Below are 17,783 nucleotides of genomic sequence, written 5' to 3' on the forward strand. Positions count from 1 at the left end.
CATAGTTTCTGCATATTCAGCTATGAAGTCCTACTTTTAAGCTTGTATTTTGCTTTTCACAAAGTTATCAAAGCCAACACCAAAGAAGCTACTTAACACTTCAAGTACTACATTTCTATAAAACAAATCCTACAAGTTTTTTCTTCTGTTGAAAAGAGTACAGAGGGAAGTTACAAGAATGATACTTTGAATGAAAAGGTTACAACCTCTTAAACTGTGGTTAAATAGGACTAGGTTGTATCTACAGAAATGTTGAATGCAAGACTAGTTAGCAGGGATTTGACAAAAGTATTCAAGATTGTAAATGAAAATGATGTATGATGAGAATGGTATGAGGCAAATATAAATTTTGGTGGGGTAGAAGTGATCTTCAGATTTCTTTTTCTAACAGGGTGGTTAGCCTGAAATGGGTTGCCTTCAGATATGCTGAATGTGATTGATTTAAAGGAGTTTAAGGAAAGGCTTCATATATATTTGAATGATAAGTTCTGGTTTTGAGTATTTTACTTTCATTTCACCCTTTACTGAATAGGTGGTCCAAATAGATAAAGAGGTTCTTTGTAGATCTTAAACATAAGTAAACATAATAATATTGCAAACACTACCAGCTAACAGATCATGCTTCACTAAGGCATTATATACCATGAAACTTATATAACCTTCAATACCAATTAACATCCCAAAGACATAGCTAGTCATGTGGAAACCTGATGTTCCTTATACATTCAGTTTGTACAAAGATACCAACAACAGACAATTTATCAGAATAAAAGCATTCAAAAGGAATCACATTTCTACAGCTGCACCAATAATATAGCTAACAATGTTTTTTTAATCTCCTTGTGAACACTATCATTCACATTCTCTGTAAATTTCAATTTTTTTCAAAAGATCATTCTTCCAATACAGGTCTTAAATGCTACATCACATAAGTCTCCAACATACTACAATAAAGTAACCCCAGTCCTGAAGAAAAAGAAGTTTAAATGTTTAATTAATCAAAGTAAATAAAACATTTATAATCATTCCTATAACTAAATATTTAATATTTAGTTAATCACTTCTAATAAATACACATTAGATTTTCAACTGGGTAAAACAGTTTTATAATAATATATAATGTTAAGTTGCTTCTGGTAAGTATTAAACATATCTTTAGTAACATACCATCAGAAATTAAATTATTCAAATACTAGGAGAGCACTCAGTGCCATTCGTTTTGGAATTGCAAATGAGGTACCATTTCCTCTTGTGGAAATTGATACCAAGTTCCTTTATTTTTAGCATTTTAATAGTGCATAAAGAGGTATGGTTAACTTATATAAAACTGATATCCCCTACACTGTGAGGCCTGGTATGGATGAATAATTATAGCTTTTTAAGGAGAATTTCAACACTGCATAATACAAAATGATTACAAGACTGGCTGAGTTCCATAACATTTTGCATAACTACCTGTAAATTGTACTTAACAATAAGACCACTTACTTGTACATATAGCATTAGCCACTACAGAATTAGAGACTAATCTTAAATTTATTGTATCAGGTGATTGCACATGAAATGTTGAATGTTTAAAGGAAAATGTGAAAAAAATGCATCTTTCTGTTGTTTAATTTATTTATTCAAAATACATACCTTTACACTCAATACACTTCTGCCAACGAGATGTAACTTTACAGGTATCATCTTTAAAGAATTGGACGTCCTTCAATGCAACGAAGTCTTCAAGGCACTTTCAATTGACTTTTTATTTGCAAACGTTTTTTCTTTTTAAAAAAAACGTCCACATGTTTAAAAAAGTAGTAATCGGTTGGGGAAAGATCTGGTGAATGTGGCAGATAACAAAGTTTCATACTGAAATTCACTTATTTTTTTGTACAGTAATGCACAAGACATGATATCAAGCATTATCATGAAGCAGTATGGGTCCACTGCAACTGACTGTTGCTGGATATTTTCATGACAACTATTGATTTAAAAATGAACGATGGATCAAATCTGCTGACAACCACCAAACACTGATCACAAGCTTTTTAAGGTGAAGAGCTGATTTTGGCATATGTTTTGGTGCTTCTTCATAGTCAAGCCATTGTCTATATCATTTTCAATTGTCATAATGAATATGTTTTTCATTACATGTGACAATTCTATGGAGAAATGGGTCATTTTTGTTGCAAGTAAGAAATGAGGACCAAATTTCAACTCGTTTTGTTTGATGGTCTTCAGTCAATTTGTAAGATACTCATTTATCAAGTTTTTTCACCTTACCAATTGCTTCATGATGTCAGGAAACTGTTGAATAACAAACATTAAGTTTGTTGACAAGTTCTTTCACAGTTTTACATGTATCTGATTCAACTAAGTTCTTCAATTCTTCCTCATTGATGGTTTTCTGAGGGCAGCCCCAAGGCTCATTTTGAAAGCTTGCATCACCAGAGCAAAATCTCCTAAACCAACACTGGCTGTGCACTCATTAACTGTGCCATCACCAAATGCATGATTGGTATTATGAGCTGCTGTTGTCACATTGTGACCTAGCTTGTACTCATACAAGAAAATTACATGAATGTCAATTGTATTCATTGTAACAAAAATCAATTTAAATATGATTTAGTTTCCAAAACAAGAAAAATAAAGTGAGCTTGAAATGAGCCAGGCAATATATTATATTATTCTGACAAATTTATGATAATGCTTCTCTTCAAGTCACTAAAAATGAAATTTCAAATTTGTACATGAATATCCAACATTTCATGTGCAATAGCCCGATGCATTAGGTAGTTAAACATCAGGATTACAATCTAAGGAAGCAATGGTTAAATTGACACTCTTCTACTTGGTTAATTAAAAGTTATTCTCCAGAAGGTTACTACTTTACCTTAAAACTAAATTTTTTTTTTATAAGTACGTCTGATGTTCTCATAAAATTCATAAAGTTGTTGTTGGCTTCTGTCAGTATATTTCTAATAATGTTAAATAAGTCTGTATGACAAAAATAAAGTAAAATTTCTGTCTTCTTTGATAGATTGTTTAGGCAGAGTATTCATGATGAAATTTTCTAAAATGGACAGCAACTGCCTGTTGTGAAGACACAAGTATAGAGAATGATGTTTCAAAAGTCTTCCACCTTTCGTCTTCAGGTTAGCGTATTTGTGTAGGTGTTCTCAGTCTTTTCTTGTGTCCTGATGGATTGTGGAGAGCATGTTATGATTGGTTGGATTATCAGTGTTTCTGATTGGAGGAGATTTTCTGTAGATTCAACCAATGGCAGCCACAGGTTACTCACCTCTAATCTGGAATCTCTGTTTAGTGAAGGTTTAATAAATTCATAGACAAAAGAATCCACTTCACTATGGAAATAGAGGTACAAAACAGTCTACCATTTCTGGATATACTCATCAGCAAACAAGCAAGACAAAAATCAAAGAATCATTTTATATTAACCCTATTAAATCTTCACTAAACAGAGATTCCAGATTAGAGGTGAGTAACCTGTGGCTGCCATTGGTTGAATCTACAGGAAATCTCTCCTCCAGTGAGAAACAGTGATAATCCAACCAATCATAAAATGCTCTCCACAATCTAACAGGACACTATAAAAGACTGACAACACCTACACACACACTGACCTGAAGACAGAGGACTTTCGAAACGTCATCCTCTTCCCTTGTCTCCACAACAGGAAGTTGCCATCCATTCTGCAGAGTTTCATCAAAATTTCCTTCCTTTGAACAATTGTTTTCATTGAGCAATTTTCCCAGCCTGAATTAGAACTGATGTCATAAATTACAGATGCCTGAAGATTTAGTTTAACTTCTTTGTTCAATGAACTCTCTTGTAAGTACATTTCACATAAGTTCCTTATCAAATACGTAAAAAGTACTTTCAATATACAAGTGCATGTTTGTATTTATGTCACTTGTTCTAAGGCTTCAAATAAAACAACACAAAGAAGGCTAAATTTTGTCTTCACAAAATTGAATGATATGATTTGGAGTCTTCTGAATATGAAAAGCAACTAAAACAGTACTTTGTATAGTAGTCTTCTTAAAAAGGCATATAAATTCCATCTGTATAAAAAACAATTTATAGACATAATGGGTATTTAAAAATTGGCACAATTCAATTTTAAAAGCTTTGCAACACCCTAGCAACACATAACAAAGATAAACACAATGACATTCATATGATGAGAATAATCCCAAAATTCTAAATATGCACCAAATAGGTTTCAGTCCTTGTAACAAAATCAACAGGTTTATTCCAGGATACGTAAGAGTAGAAAACTTTTAGTGAACATTTTTAAGTATATATATATATAATTGTTTACAAAAATTATGAACAATAGTTTTCTTATACTGATACCATAAACTTGAAAACTTTTTCAAAGTACATCTCTTAACTCATTCATGTACAAGACATTTCATCAAAAGGAAGAAAACCCAGTTGAGATAGTAATTAGACAATTTTGGAAAATTTCCAATAAAAATATTTATATTATAAACATTTGGCATCTCTACATCTCATATGTACTTACAATTAAAACTGTTTCTACTAATGATGTCATAATAGACCTTTTTTTTTCCAAGTAATGAATTCAAAAAGATGAATAATATTTAATGCTACCAGTTTTAAAGATTTTTATACTTCTTAAAAGTGAAAACACTCATGCAAAGCTAGTTATTAGAAGTGAATGACTGCTCACATGCATCTCACACTTGCCTAAAAACATTTCCAGAGGAATGCTTTGTTACATGCCTTCAAATTAAACTGATCAAAATCCCAAAGGTCAGCAACAAATATTTGTTACATGAATGATCCCAGTGTTTTCTAGAGACCATTATATCTGAAATGCTAGTGACAGCATACTCTGCCAATTTGTTTTTATTTGTATGCACATGATCAAAGTGGTAACAAAAGAAAGTTCATTAGCTTTATGGACATTCTTGTTATAGTGGGAAGTAGAAATAACAGAAAATTTTGGAATCAAAGAACATGATTTGTGTTCCACGAAACATTACATGAACCACTGTAAGTTGTATATTCACAACTCATGAGCTATCAAAACCTACCCAAACTGTCCAGATAACTGATAACTTATTCCCATTAGAAAAACTAAAATATTAAGTAAATTAACAAAGTTTAAGTTGTTAGATACAACTTTTAAAGATGTTCAATATTTATTAATTTAATTGTCAAGCCATTAGTATATAAAAATATATATTAGTATACTATAAAGTTACTTTCCGTCACTTTCCTGAGACCCTTCTGCTCACCTGAGAGAATTTTAAAAAAAGTGATTGGTTGCTCCCCTTCAGTTTGCTCATGTCTAACACTGTTCATTCATGTTATTTACTATTAAAAATCCAACAACTTCATAAACTACTCTCAAAACTTACAATATAACTGTTAATCAATGAAAAAGTGTGAGTGAATTAAAGCTGCAATGTTCCTCTAACCTCAGAAAGAAGATAGTTAAAATAATTAAAAACAAACTGAGATTGCAGCAATTTTTCTGATCCCTGAAACCTCAAAGATAGGATGGATACAGAGACACAACAAAATCAGGCAATGTGAAAAATTTTAGTTATCCAAAGCCTCACAAAGAAAGTGTATAGAAAGATTCTACAAATTATATAATGCAGAAATTTGTTTATAACTTAGAAATTCGAGAGAGAAGATTGATATAAAGAAACCACAAAGGAAACTATGAATCAATTTTTTAGTCACATGAAGCCTTAGAAAATAGGTGGTTATAAGGATATTTCAAAATGAGATAATACAGAGCTCTTTCTGTCACCTTAGAGAAGATATGAATCTACAGAAAACACACAAAAAACAATGTAGCAATTTTTCTGGTAGTTAGAAAAATGTGGCTACAAAAAAGGACCTCCAATTTTTTGTTAGTCAAACTAACTTAATTTGGTGTTTATATGAGGGTTTGTTGAAACTCAACAATTAAAAGTTCATGTATCGCCCTCATTATATAGTGTTTTCAAAGCCTGAAGTTTTCATTTTTAAATTAAACACCTTCCAAACAAAATATTAAAGGTTCATATGGACTTTCAAACTTGGTAGCTCCTTTCAGGAACAAACCTTTAAACATAATAAGCACAAATAACTTGATATGATATGACTGACACACAAAACAAAAATCTTCTTCCCTAATGAACACTAAAAAGAAAACAAATCACACACATTTATTATTTAGCAAGACAGCTAATTAAAATAAATAAATACAAAATGAAGGTTGACTAACATGAAAAGCTGACACACAACCAGCTTGCCTACCATAGGCCAATGCAAAATTGAAATTCATTAAGAAATAAAAAACTTGATTCTTATTCAAAGTGCTTAATGCATACACACACACACACACGTACATACATACAATACAGATCATGAATTCACAATCACTAAATTACACACTCCTGTTGAATCACATCTTTTAACTGCCTCTTTAACCAAAGTGAACAATTTCATTACTTGCTATACCCTAAGGTTAGTTTTTTAGTGTAAAGAAATGTTTGGCAAGAAACAAAATAGGCAATCACAAACCCTCCAGTTATTTTGCTATTTCAGCAAAAGTGTTAAATTGTAACAATGAGAATTATTAAGGTAAAACAACTGTTAAATAACTGTTCTTCAGTAAATGCACTGTAGCACCATGTGCTTTGATCAGTACCAAAATGCACACTGTTTTTTAATTTTCTACTGTAGTAGTTTACAAGTAACATAATTTCAAGGTTAATAAATAATAAAGAACCATAAACAATGAAAATAATAATGACAATCACTAACTTCATAAAAAGGAGTTATGCCTGAAAATCCAAAAGTTTAATAACTTCTTAATCCTAAAACTGAAATATATTTCTAGTCAACATAAACAATAAACCAAAAAAAAATAAATTACCACATTATGTGGTTATGCTGAAACTTGACAACAATATTTGTCAAGTTAATGTGCATCTTTGTTACCTCCCACATCTTAATTAACTGTGCAAATTTAAAATTAACATTATGTAGTTTTAGTTAAATGATGGATGTAACACATTTTATCATTAACTGCTTGTTTCAAATGCCTTTCCATTAAGTTCATCATTAGAATGTTATATTATCCATTAAAAATTATTAATTTTATTAAGAAATATGTTTATACACACACATGAAGATAAAGTGTTGATTGTCTTACCACCCAAAACAAATTATTTTCTGGTTAACAAGAACACCTTGCTCACTGGTATCACAAAATATAAAATCTTTGGTTAAAAAACCCTCTCCTACAACAGTGTTAAGTGACTCATTAAACACATTAAATCTCAAGTATTCTCTCTTGATCTCCAACATTAACATCTCTTGGTTCTGGAAGAGTGTCATCAATCTCATCTTGCAGATCTTCATATCTGAAACAGTAACCATGTAATAAATTGTTAATAATGATATTACCAATAACTTCTGATCAAAGCAAACTTCTTACATAGATCAGAACTGAAAATTAACTTACTTTTATACACCTGTATAGTTAGAAGTATATAACATGAAAAAACACCAGAGTGCCCTCACTCTTATAAATATTTTTAGTGATAATCCCAATAATATCTTACAATATTAGGCCAATACATAAAATTTACCTTGTTAATGAAAAGTAATAAAAATATATATATTATCAAACCAAATGCTGTTAACAAAAGTACCTTTAAACAAAGAATGGAAAATAACTTAAGATACAAAAGTTAATTGTTCCTTAAATAAAAAAAAAAGCTTTGCATAATAAAAATTATTACTTCATTCTTTTTTCCTATTAAAATACTTCTATATTTTGCTGATGTGTAGGATGAAATTTTACAAATCTCTAACAACTGTGATGAAAAATGAGAGTTGTTCCAAATCACATCTCAAAAGGCACAACTTAATAATACTTTGAACATGTGCAGGTTTAAAAAATGTTAGACAAAGTATAATTTTAAGAAACTTTTAGCTAGAGCATCTACAGAGAATCTAACTTTAAAAACTGTTAAGGTTTTGTTAAGAACTTCTAAGAGATAGTAAAAAAAAAAGAGAGAGAGAGAGTTTATAATAATATTTCAATCATGCTATACCAGGGTTATCATGGTAACCAGAATATGACAGATTTAAAACTGTGAGGTTAGAGTTTAATAGTACACTCCCTTAAGTAACACTCATCTGATCAGTAAAATCAGTAGGTAAAGTTTATTGCAAGGTAAGCTATGTTTAAGTGAAACATGAATTACCTGTCATAGGAACCCTCCTTTTCCAAAAGCAAGGAATCACTAGATTCAATTTTCACTTTATAAGTCATTAGAAGATATAGGATAGCAAGGATTAGTAACATCACACCTGGAAGTAAAAATAACACACCAGAAAAAATTAAGTTTTGTTTAGTTATTGTTGAGCATAAAGCTACACAGCTACCTGTGCTATACTCATCATAAGTACTGAAACCTAATTTTTAGCATCATAAACCTATCAGCATCATAGACAAGTTTTGGTCTAGTAGGGGTACTTTATTTTAAATGTTAAAATTATAACTACCACTCTACATCTGTTGTGTAAAGTTGAAACAAATTATTTTATTTAAAAAAAAATTATGGGAACAACTAAATTAAACCACTTAATAAAACAGTTAATCAGCCATGATATATATGGCACTAAACAAAATGAACACTCAAAACTTAGTACAGCATTACAGCTTCCCAAAAAGCATTCAAGTTTCACCTCTCAACTTGTCTATTTTAAGGCTCAAGGTTTAAGTAACATTTAATATTTTACCAAACATCCTCGTGTTTCCACATTCTCATATACAACTGGCAATCAACTTTAAAATAACATTTCAACACCCCAACAAAACAGAAGGTCCTCAAAGAATTACAATAAATTCAAAAACTTAAAACTATGAAATTTAGCTACTTTACTACATTAGGAGTTTCCACTGAGCGAAAGAAGACATAACTATTTGAAGACAAATATAAATGGAATGTTATCTTTTACAATACCACTGATTGTATAAATCAAAAATCTAAGTTGAAAGGACTGTATTTGCAAACATTAAAGATAATATCCTGCAGGTTTAACAATTATAAAAAAAACTGAAATATTATTAATGAAAAATAAATTACAGCACTACATACATATGAAGAAAGATGCAAGTGTTTAAATTTATCAAGAAACAAAACTGAAAAGGAAAACAAAGGATATATAGAACAGCATACTGATGTCAGCATCACACACTCTACAAACTTCTTTGAACAATGTACATAATATAAAAGTCAAGGTTTACATTCACAACTTATTCAGAAAAAAAAAATGCACTAAACCAGAATCTATTAATAGAAGTGTATGTACCACAAGCTAAATAAACAACATTTACATCAGAGGCAATGTGCCAAGCTTGAAACTGATTAAAGTGGTGAAGACGTTCAAAAGTATAACAGAAAATATCAGGTACTAAAGAATTCTTCATAATGCATATTGTACCACATAACTTAGAAGAAGATGTAAATCACCTTTGTTAGTATGTTACATTTATTGCCAATAATGTTTTAGCCTTTTCCATTACTTGACCAAAATCATCTATGGTTAAATACAATTCAATTCAAGCACTTTATTTTAATAAATTAATTTCTCGAATGGTAATTATACCTGCAACTGTTGCCAGCCATACAGTTGAAGGCCTGACAAAACACAGAATTGACATGCCTGCATACAGTAAAGACTTTTTCCACAGGTCTAGCCACTGAAGTCTCTTCCAACAGCGAAAACAGCCATCTTTATCTTCATCCCTGTGTAAAATTACATACAATAATGTGTGTGTATATATATATATGTATTCAAAAAAGAAAAAAATGTTTTTTTTGTAAACTACATATACTTGTGAATCGAAATTTAAAAACGTATTTAAAAAACATAACTTGTGAAGACTAGCTGTATATTTTGAACTTACACTCTTGTCAGTATCCATTTTTCTCTGGAAATGTTCTGTACGCATTTTTAATTTAGCTAGCTATATTGTTAATGCCCTGATAAATCAAACTTATATGCATACATTTTAAACTTGTAAACAAAATAGCAGTTTTCAAATGTTGCAACTACCATCATGATTTACTATGTACTTTCCTACATGCATTTGTAAAGTACAAGTTTTCAGAGATATATTTAAAGATTATGCTTTAACAGTACCTTGTATTTTTTGAGAATTGCATAGATTTGTACTACAAAACATTTATTAAATAAATGTAGCGATGAAAAGATAAAAGAATCCTACTTTATACAATATACTGTATAACAAATCTAGGTTCTCTTATATGCTAGTATATAATTAGTGCCTAAGTAATCATATTTACCTGAATGAGGCTTCTAAGAAAAGGTTCACCACAAACATTGTTTCTAGAAAAGTAAGTATGACAGCAGATATTCTGAAGAAAACAAATCAATAATTTCAACATAATATTTGTATATGTTGTATCTACTAAACTATATTAATTTAGTACTCAAATGTGTGCTTATTTGTTTAAAACAACAAATGAACATTCCAACAAATCTATCAATATCAGTACATTTTAGGTTGGGAAAAATAAAAACATTAATCTATCAACAGACAGCAGTCCTACATTAACAATAATGGACAACAAAATACATTTTTCTCTGCTACTAGAAAAAATGTAATAGTTTCTGAGTAATTCCATGAAAATGATTATAAACATCATGTTGAAAATTATTGAAAACTTCTGATTTTCAAGTTATGACAGATTTATTCAAAATATTCTTACATAACTTGAAAATAACTATTTTCTTTAATAACTACTTGTTTATTTAATGAAAACTATATTTAAGAATGTTCAAAAACCAAAGAGTATAATAAGATTATATACTGAAAATACATTCAAGCTATGTTCAAAACTTTTATCATAGTATTGGTTATTTTGTTTTAAAAATATCTGCTGGACTAGTTGAACACTCTGCATATGTTCACAGTTTCATGCTGTAAGAACAAATAATAATTACAATATTCCATCTTCCTTGATACTGTTGTTTCGTTGTACAAATATTTTGATGGAAGCACTCACAATGTTCATTGCTCACTGCACCTAGATCTTTTGGAAAGAAATCTATATAGGAGTGTAAGAAGTACATTTCTAGTGACATTCTAGGCTCCATTTTTCTGTAGTTCTTGAGATATCATCAACCACCACAGTATAATTTTCATATCTGTAATTTCCTTAGAAAATTTTGACAACTAGTTTGAATGATTTCTAGGCAGGAACTTATTTCTGTATCGAGTTCTGTTTCAAAATCATCAGACTTCCCAAATCTGCAGTCCAACAAAAACACCTCCTTTCATTTTTTTACTTCCTTAATTTTGGAAACATGTCAGACAGATATCTGAAACCATTACCATTTTTGTATATTCCTTCTACAAAATTCTTCATGAACCCCAGTTTAATATGAAATGAGGACAGAAACACGTCTTGAAGATTCATTAAAGACTGATACTCAATATTCTGTTTTCCTGGTATGTAATTCCCAATCACTGGCCATTCCTTCTTTTTGAAATGAATTCATCATCTTGGCTGCCCAGAGACATATAAGGCAACAATATTTGGTATGCCTATCCAGATATGGCTTGATCACCAGATATGTTCTTCCTATGATGATCATATTTGGTGGCCTTATGTATAATCTGCATGCATCGATATGTTTTTTCATGTTCATAGAATGACCAACAGGAATTGACGGTTTTGTGTTACCATTGTATGAAAGTTCAACTTTCAGACTAACTGTTAGAAAAATTGATAAAAAGTCTCCATTTTTACAGAAACTCAAAGTATCTTGCATGTTTTAATGAGAAGCAAGACTTTGATAGTGACTTCAGAAAACAGAAACTCTTGTTCCTGGACATAACAAATTACACTGCTGCAAAAGAGAGCCAAGTAATTCTCCATACCGTTATGATAGAAACAAGTCATGAATCAGATCATTTAACTCCTCTTGTGTGATCAGATGAAGCAGTTTACATTCAGGTGCTATAAGAATAGAACTAGATGAAGACAACAAAAACAGTTCATTGTCTTCTTTGCAGGATCCTACATGTGTAAAGTGTTCATACTTCTCATACACTCCCAAACTGACCTCCTAATAGGAATGGGAGGGAAACTCCTATATTCACTCTCTTATATGTATAGAATATTCAACTTCCACAGATATGATATAGTAACTCTGTCATCCACCACTCCCACAGATAAGTTCTGTATTCATCATTGTAAATTACATACAATTTGTTTGTTTAATTATAAAACAGATACCTTGCAATATATGCTGCTATTATTAAAAATTAATTACAAACTTTATTTGAGGAGCAGATTTATTAGTAATAATGTCACTTTCTAAACTAATGAAAAATTAAAAGATTTCACATAGTCATTGTAATAAAACCTTTTATTTAATTATTGTAAAATTAAATAACGGTTTCCTAAGGGTCACATTTTAGTTTATTTCCCCATCTATAACTTATTTCATTATGAAAAACTTCTGTGTATCATTTGTTTGTAAATTTATTTGTACTATTATTTCTTAAAACACACTTAGCATTGGAAGTTTTAAATTTGTAAACCAGTATGTACTTTTTCTTAGATTTAAAAATAAGAAATTAATATAGAATATCTGATGAATAATTTGTGTTCATCAGAATAAAACTGATTCATTCTCTGCACAAGAATGCTAAAAGTACAGAAAAGCCATTTTATCAAATAAACCATTTAAATTGAAGACCCAGAAAGAAAGGTAACAAAGCTAAATGTAAAAGCTTTTTCTGGAAATGTTCCATAACACCTACAGTTTTCTTTTGTGCAGTTAACTTTGTCTACAGCATTCTTTCAAAAATCAATAAATAATTTAGTTAGTTCAGTAACTCACAAAAAAAAAAACTTGTATCTAAAGACAACTGGTGGAATAGTGGTATAAACGCTTCATGTGATTGTTACACCGAACAATATTACTTGGAATGAATAGACTGTCACCAAAGAAATGATTTTAAAATCTACATTAACCCTTTATTCTACTTTTTACTGGTTCTTTAAAACATTGTACAGAGTACCCACCCTTATCTGTTCAACAGACATTCTAAAAGAAATTATGAGAAGAAAAACTAAAATTATTTTGTTCTCCTATATAAAATAAAAATCACAAGACTGTATGGAGTAATTAATTTTTAAGATCTTTTAAGTTTAAATTGCTGAAATTATACTATGTAACAAAATTTTACTTTTTCTTGTTCCAGGGCAGAAAGTGTTATTTCCCAATTGCTTATGCCTAAAGTAAATGGAAAAGACCTATTTTTCTCTTCAAACTTTGTTTTTGTGACCTGGGAGTGTATAAAGAAAACATGATGGGAGACTATATTTAGGGGCTGATGTGAAAGTCACTTTTAAACATTTTTGTTTATTTTTGTATAACTTTAGTTTAAATACATGTAAATCTTGATTCATATGTTGTTTTATTCAGATTTTATGTAAATGAAAATGTGCAAATTTGCCCGTTTTTACATAGAAAATAGACTTATTTCTAAATTTCATTATACAGGTCACAAAAACAAAGTTTGAATGGAATAATGACCATTTTATGTACTTTTACAATATAAGCAATTAAGAAATAACACATACTATCCAGGAACAATATTTGTATTACATAGTGCTATCCGTTGCTCATTAACATGATTTACTGGTTATAAGACTCCATAATTCATTTTTTGCACATCTTTTTGACTCAATAAGCACATCCTTTTGACAACCACAAGCAAGTTTCACACATTTTTTGTCAAGTAGCTAATAAAAGCTTCAAGTAAATGTACAATGTATGATTATCCATAAAAAAAAAAATTTTAAATCCAATAAAAGACTCAACATTTGCTGTTTTTTGTGGTACCATAGCTCTAAAGCTTCTGAATTAACTCATAAACCCTGAAAAACAATTTTATACATTTTGACCAAACACACACGTAAAATGAAACATATTCAATCTTACAAAATATATATATATAACCAAACACATTTACTTGTATTCTTAAAACTTTTGTTATATGTACCAGTAATTTTTTTTTCATAATCATCAATACAATACAATTCCTTTATTTCAATCTAAATTAATGTCACTACAACTAAATCAGTTGGAATGAAGATTATAAATTTGCCAATTTAGTAATCCAGGCCTTCCTTAAAAATAAGTACAATATTACAAGAAAAAAACTACATAATAGCATTCCAATGTTAATGTGATACAAGAGAATAAAGGTGCACATGGTATTACTTACATTACATAAGCTCCCAGGTCATGCTTGTGAAAAGCTACATCAGCTCCTACACCCCAAAAGACTGAAATAAAAATTGGTTTTTTTATTTTAAAGTTATAGTTACAGATTTGTTTTGATTTTGATACTCTAATCTCAACATTCACAACATAAGAAGCAATTAACTTGCTGGACAACTTTCACACAAACCTGCTTATCAACTTCAATCTACTTGTTAGATACAATATAAGCATTTAAAAAATATATATAAATAAAAACAAAGTTGCTTCTGACTCAGGCTTCAAAATCCTTAACAAATGAAAGACTGAAGATACATATTTGTACCTACTTTTATAAACAATTTTAAGTAATGATATTGAGTACTTAATACAAAACTGGTGATTTGTACAGTATAGTCTGGATATTTCTTCTTTTTTTTTTATACTGAGATAAACAGTTACACATACAGAATGACTATATTTCAGCACTGTGCATATTTTTGAAAAAATATTTCTTGATTTAAAGAGCTGTTGTGTTTATGGCCTGTTCTTATTGGATGCTTTTAGGACTGAAAAATTTGAATCACAGAGTAATTACTAATGATGATGTTGAATACTAAAAGAAGTAATTTATAGCCTTCAATTATAAATGGGTTCCTGTTAGTTTGGTGGTTCTTAATATTTAAAAATTATATGATGATATGTATAATGCATAAAAGCAAACAATGACAAAAAACATTCATTATTATTATGGATTAAGAATGAAAACATGTCTAATCAAAAAGTGTGAGAACCAGGTAATGTTTTTTTTCTCAGGGTTTTATCCCTATGTAGATAGACGCAGTCAATTTTAACCCTGTAACTACTTTCTAACCACGTTGAGGCCTCAACCTTTTCACAACTACTTTAACATAATTTTATTATTCTTTGAATCACATCTTACTTGCATAATAAAACAAAAAAAAACATATAGCAAGAGCTTAAAATAAACAACCAAGTTGCATCATGAGATACCAGCCCACATGTGTTCCTCCACAGAAGAGAGCTGTTATGATAATTCCAAGAATAGATCTGTATTCTTATGGGATAAGACCCCTAATGTCTCTTGAGAAAAGGATAAGAAGTGATCTTATCAAATGTAGATTATCTTTTGGATCAATAGAAGAAAAGGCCTCTAAACAGCCTTTCTTACCCCTGTATTCTAAAGACAAAAGGGCAGATGGTGGCTGACACCTTACATGAGTTTTAGTGGAAAATATATAAATACCTTAAAAATATGGATTTAAATGTTTACTTTTTCTAAAAAGAAAGTGTGTAGGGACAATCGTGTGGGGCCAAACAGTCCCTGTTATGATAACTGGATAAAAGTGATGATACTATGTAGAGGTAGAAAATGATGTAAGATCACTGGGAAAACAGGAATTAAATTTTCAACTGAGTATCTAGCAAGATAACTACATTACATTTAGTATAGAGATCTGTACAATCATGAGAGTTATACAAGACTTTGTACAAGACTTCAATGAGACCTCATACTGAGTATCATATCAACATAATATTATAGGGAAAATATTAGTATTCGTAAAGGATACAGAAAAAAGTAAAAAATAAAACAGCATTCAGTTACAACACAATAACTGTGAAGATAAAGCCAGGATTGTAGAACTAAAGGTCAAACTCCTCAAAAAATAATAGAAATTTTAATAATTAATACAAGACCTCAAATATTATAAGTAACAGGGTTTTTCAAGCCAGATATAATCACTGAAACTGATTATTTATGTTCATTTTAATGTACACAAACAAAGATTTCAATCAATTTAAAGTTATTATTAGAGGTTCGAATTTTCTTGCAAATGTACTTCAGCCTGTGCAGACATAATAATAATGCATGCCTTTTTATATTTTCTTTTTTTTTTTTTGTCGCTGTTTGCAAATGAAATCGTGATTATTGTACGACTTTTATTTGAGATCAAAATGCCAAAAAAACATAAGCCACATATACTAATACTAGTTATACAAACAGATTATATAAAAAGAGCAAACTAAGGTTAAATTTTCATCATGTAACTACTGAGCGTCTTTAACTGTCCTGCCACAAATACATTTCATATTACAAATCTAATTACTACAAACATAATAATAGCAGTACCACAAATGACAATGCTAAAACTTACCAATAATACTCAAAACTCCCCAAACTCTTGTTGCAGGAGTAACAAAATCGATTACCCAGGCACATTTATGTTCGTTATAATTCATAACTTGGAATTACTGATTTGTTACTTACTGTTGTTGTTTCAAGTCACGTTTTTCTTTCTATAGTATACACGCAACTATTTACGCGTTATATATAACCAATTACTATAGTATCATATACTTTATTCCCAAACGAAAAGCACATTTCTCTTGGATATTTTGACGATCTCTAGCCGTCTGACGGGAAAAAACAACAGCAACTTATTATTATTTGTTGGTTTACAAGAAAAAATTTTAAATAATATTTATTCCCTTATATAGTAGATACAAAGAAATTAAAAAGAGGTCTATGCACATACAGAAAGAGAAGAATAAAGGATATCGGGTGATATAAAATTTCAAATATCAACAATATTTAGTATATTGTAAGTATTGACATAAACAAATAATATGCACACATTTTAAAAATAGAATCTAAAGTAACTAAAAATATGTACATATTTTATTTTGTTCTTTTCTCAAAATAAACATTCGTAATCGAGAACAGTATTGTGTCTTCTAGATTCAAACCATGTTAGTGTGATGTTTTCAGGTTAACTGATATTCTAAAAGAGTGTTAGGTAGGTCTGCTTTCAAACATGAAGATCAGTAGGGTAGATTACAAAGTAAATCTAAATTTAACCAAACTAACTGAGTTCAAGAAATTTAAACAAACTGGACTTAATGTGTTATACAAAATGAAAGCAATCTTTATCTGAATGAGTTGTCAAACAACATGCATACTTACAGTATTGTACAATCGCCTAATACTGGACTTAGAACTAATCAACAGATTTTATTCTTTTATGAAGTTTTCCCATCAACACACTTATTATAGATCCTGCACAGACTGTTTAAATTTAACTTTTCTTAGCTAAATAAAAAGGTCTTTTTAATTCAAAGAGAGTAGAGTTATCCACTTCGCTGGTTGTTCTTATTATACGTGGTTAAAGCTAAATCGCTACATGTAATCATTTCTACCGATGAATGGCACTGCTATAATTAACATTATTGCACAACGTACAATGTAATAGCATTATCGCTCACGGGTATAGTAGGTATTACCTGCAGAGAATAAAAAGGACATGAAAGCAATTTGAAAGAATTCAACTTAACGATTGGAGTACTGTAGTAACGCAAAAACGCACAGACTCAGAATAAAAGAATTTTGTTAATGTGTCCTTCAAAATAAGAAGGTATAAGAGTATATTATGCTTGCATACTACAGTAGTGTAGTGTATACC

The 17,783-nt window shown here is 29.9% G+C and overlaps 1 protein-coding gene across 1 annotated transcript; it reads right to left on the reverse strand.

Moving 5' to 3' along the window:
• Positions 1 to 3,547: 3,547 nt before the first annotated feature.
• On the reverse strand, positions 3,548 to 16,758 carry LOC143229486 (transmembrane protein 72-like). The gene is made up of 6 exons (XM_076461870.1): positions 16,479 to 16,758; positions 14,327 to 14,387; positions 10,365 to 10,436; positions 9,664 to 9,803; positions 8,256 to 8,361; positions 3,548 to 7,406 (listed from the first exon to the last, which is right to left on the reverse strand). Exons 1-6 carry the CDS (start codon positions 16,561 to 16,563, stop codon positions 7,316 to 7,318), a joined length of 555 nt encoding a protein of 184 aa, XP_076317985.1. The 5' UTR covers positions 16,564 to 16,758; the 3' UTR covers positions 3,548 to 7,315.
• Positions 16,759 to 17,783: the final 1,025 nt, after the last annotated feature.

This window comes from Tachypleus tridentatus, chromosome 10 (genome assembly GCF_004210375.1).
Source record: "Tachypleus tridentatus isolate NWPU-2018 chromosome 10, ASM421037v1, whole genome shotgun sequence".
In the NCBI taxonomy this organism is placed as follows: Eukaryota; Metazoa; Arthropoda; class Merostomata; order Xiphosura; family Limulidae; genus Tachypleus; species Tachypleus tridentatus.

What these genes read in the sequence shown, in the direction of transcription:
- LOC143229486 (XM_076461870.1), bottom strand. Translation starts at nt 16,563, where the DNA reads ATGAATTATAACGAACATAAATGTGCCTGGGTAATCGATTTTGTTACT. An exon ending in GGGAGTTTTGAGTATTATTG is followed by an intron (nt 14,388 to 16,478) that starts GTAAGTTTTAGC and finishes TTTTTATTTCAG; the next exon opens with TCTTTTGGGGTGTAGGAGCT. An exon ending in ATGGCTGGCAACAGTTGCAG is followed by an intron (nt 8,362 to 9,663) that starts GTATAATTACCA and finishes TTTTACTTCCAG; the next exon opens with GTGTGATGTTACTAATCCTT.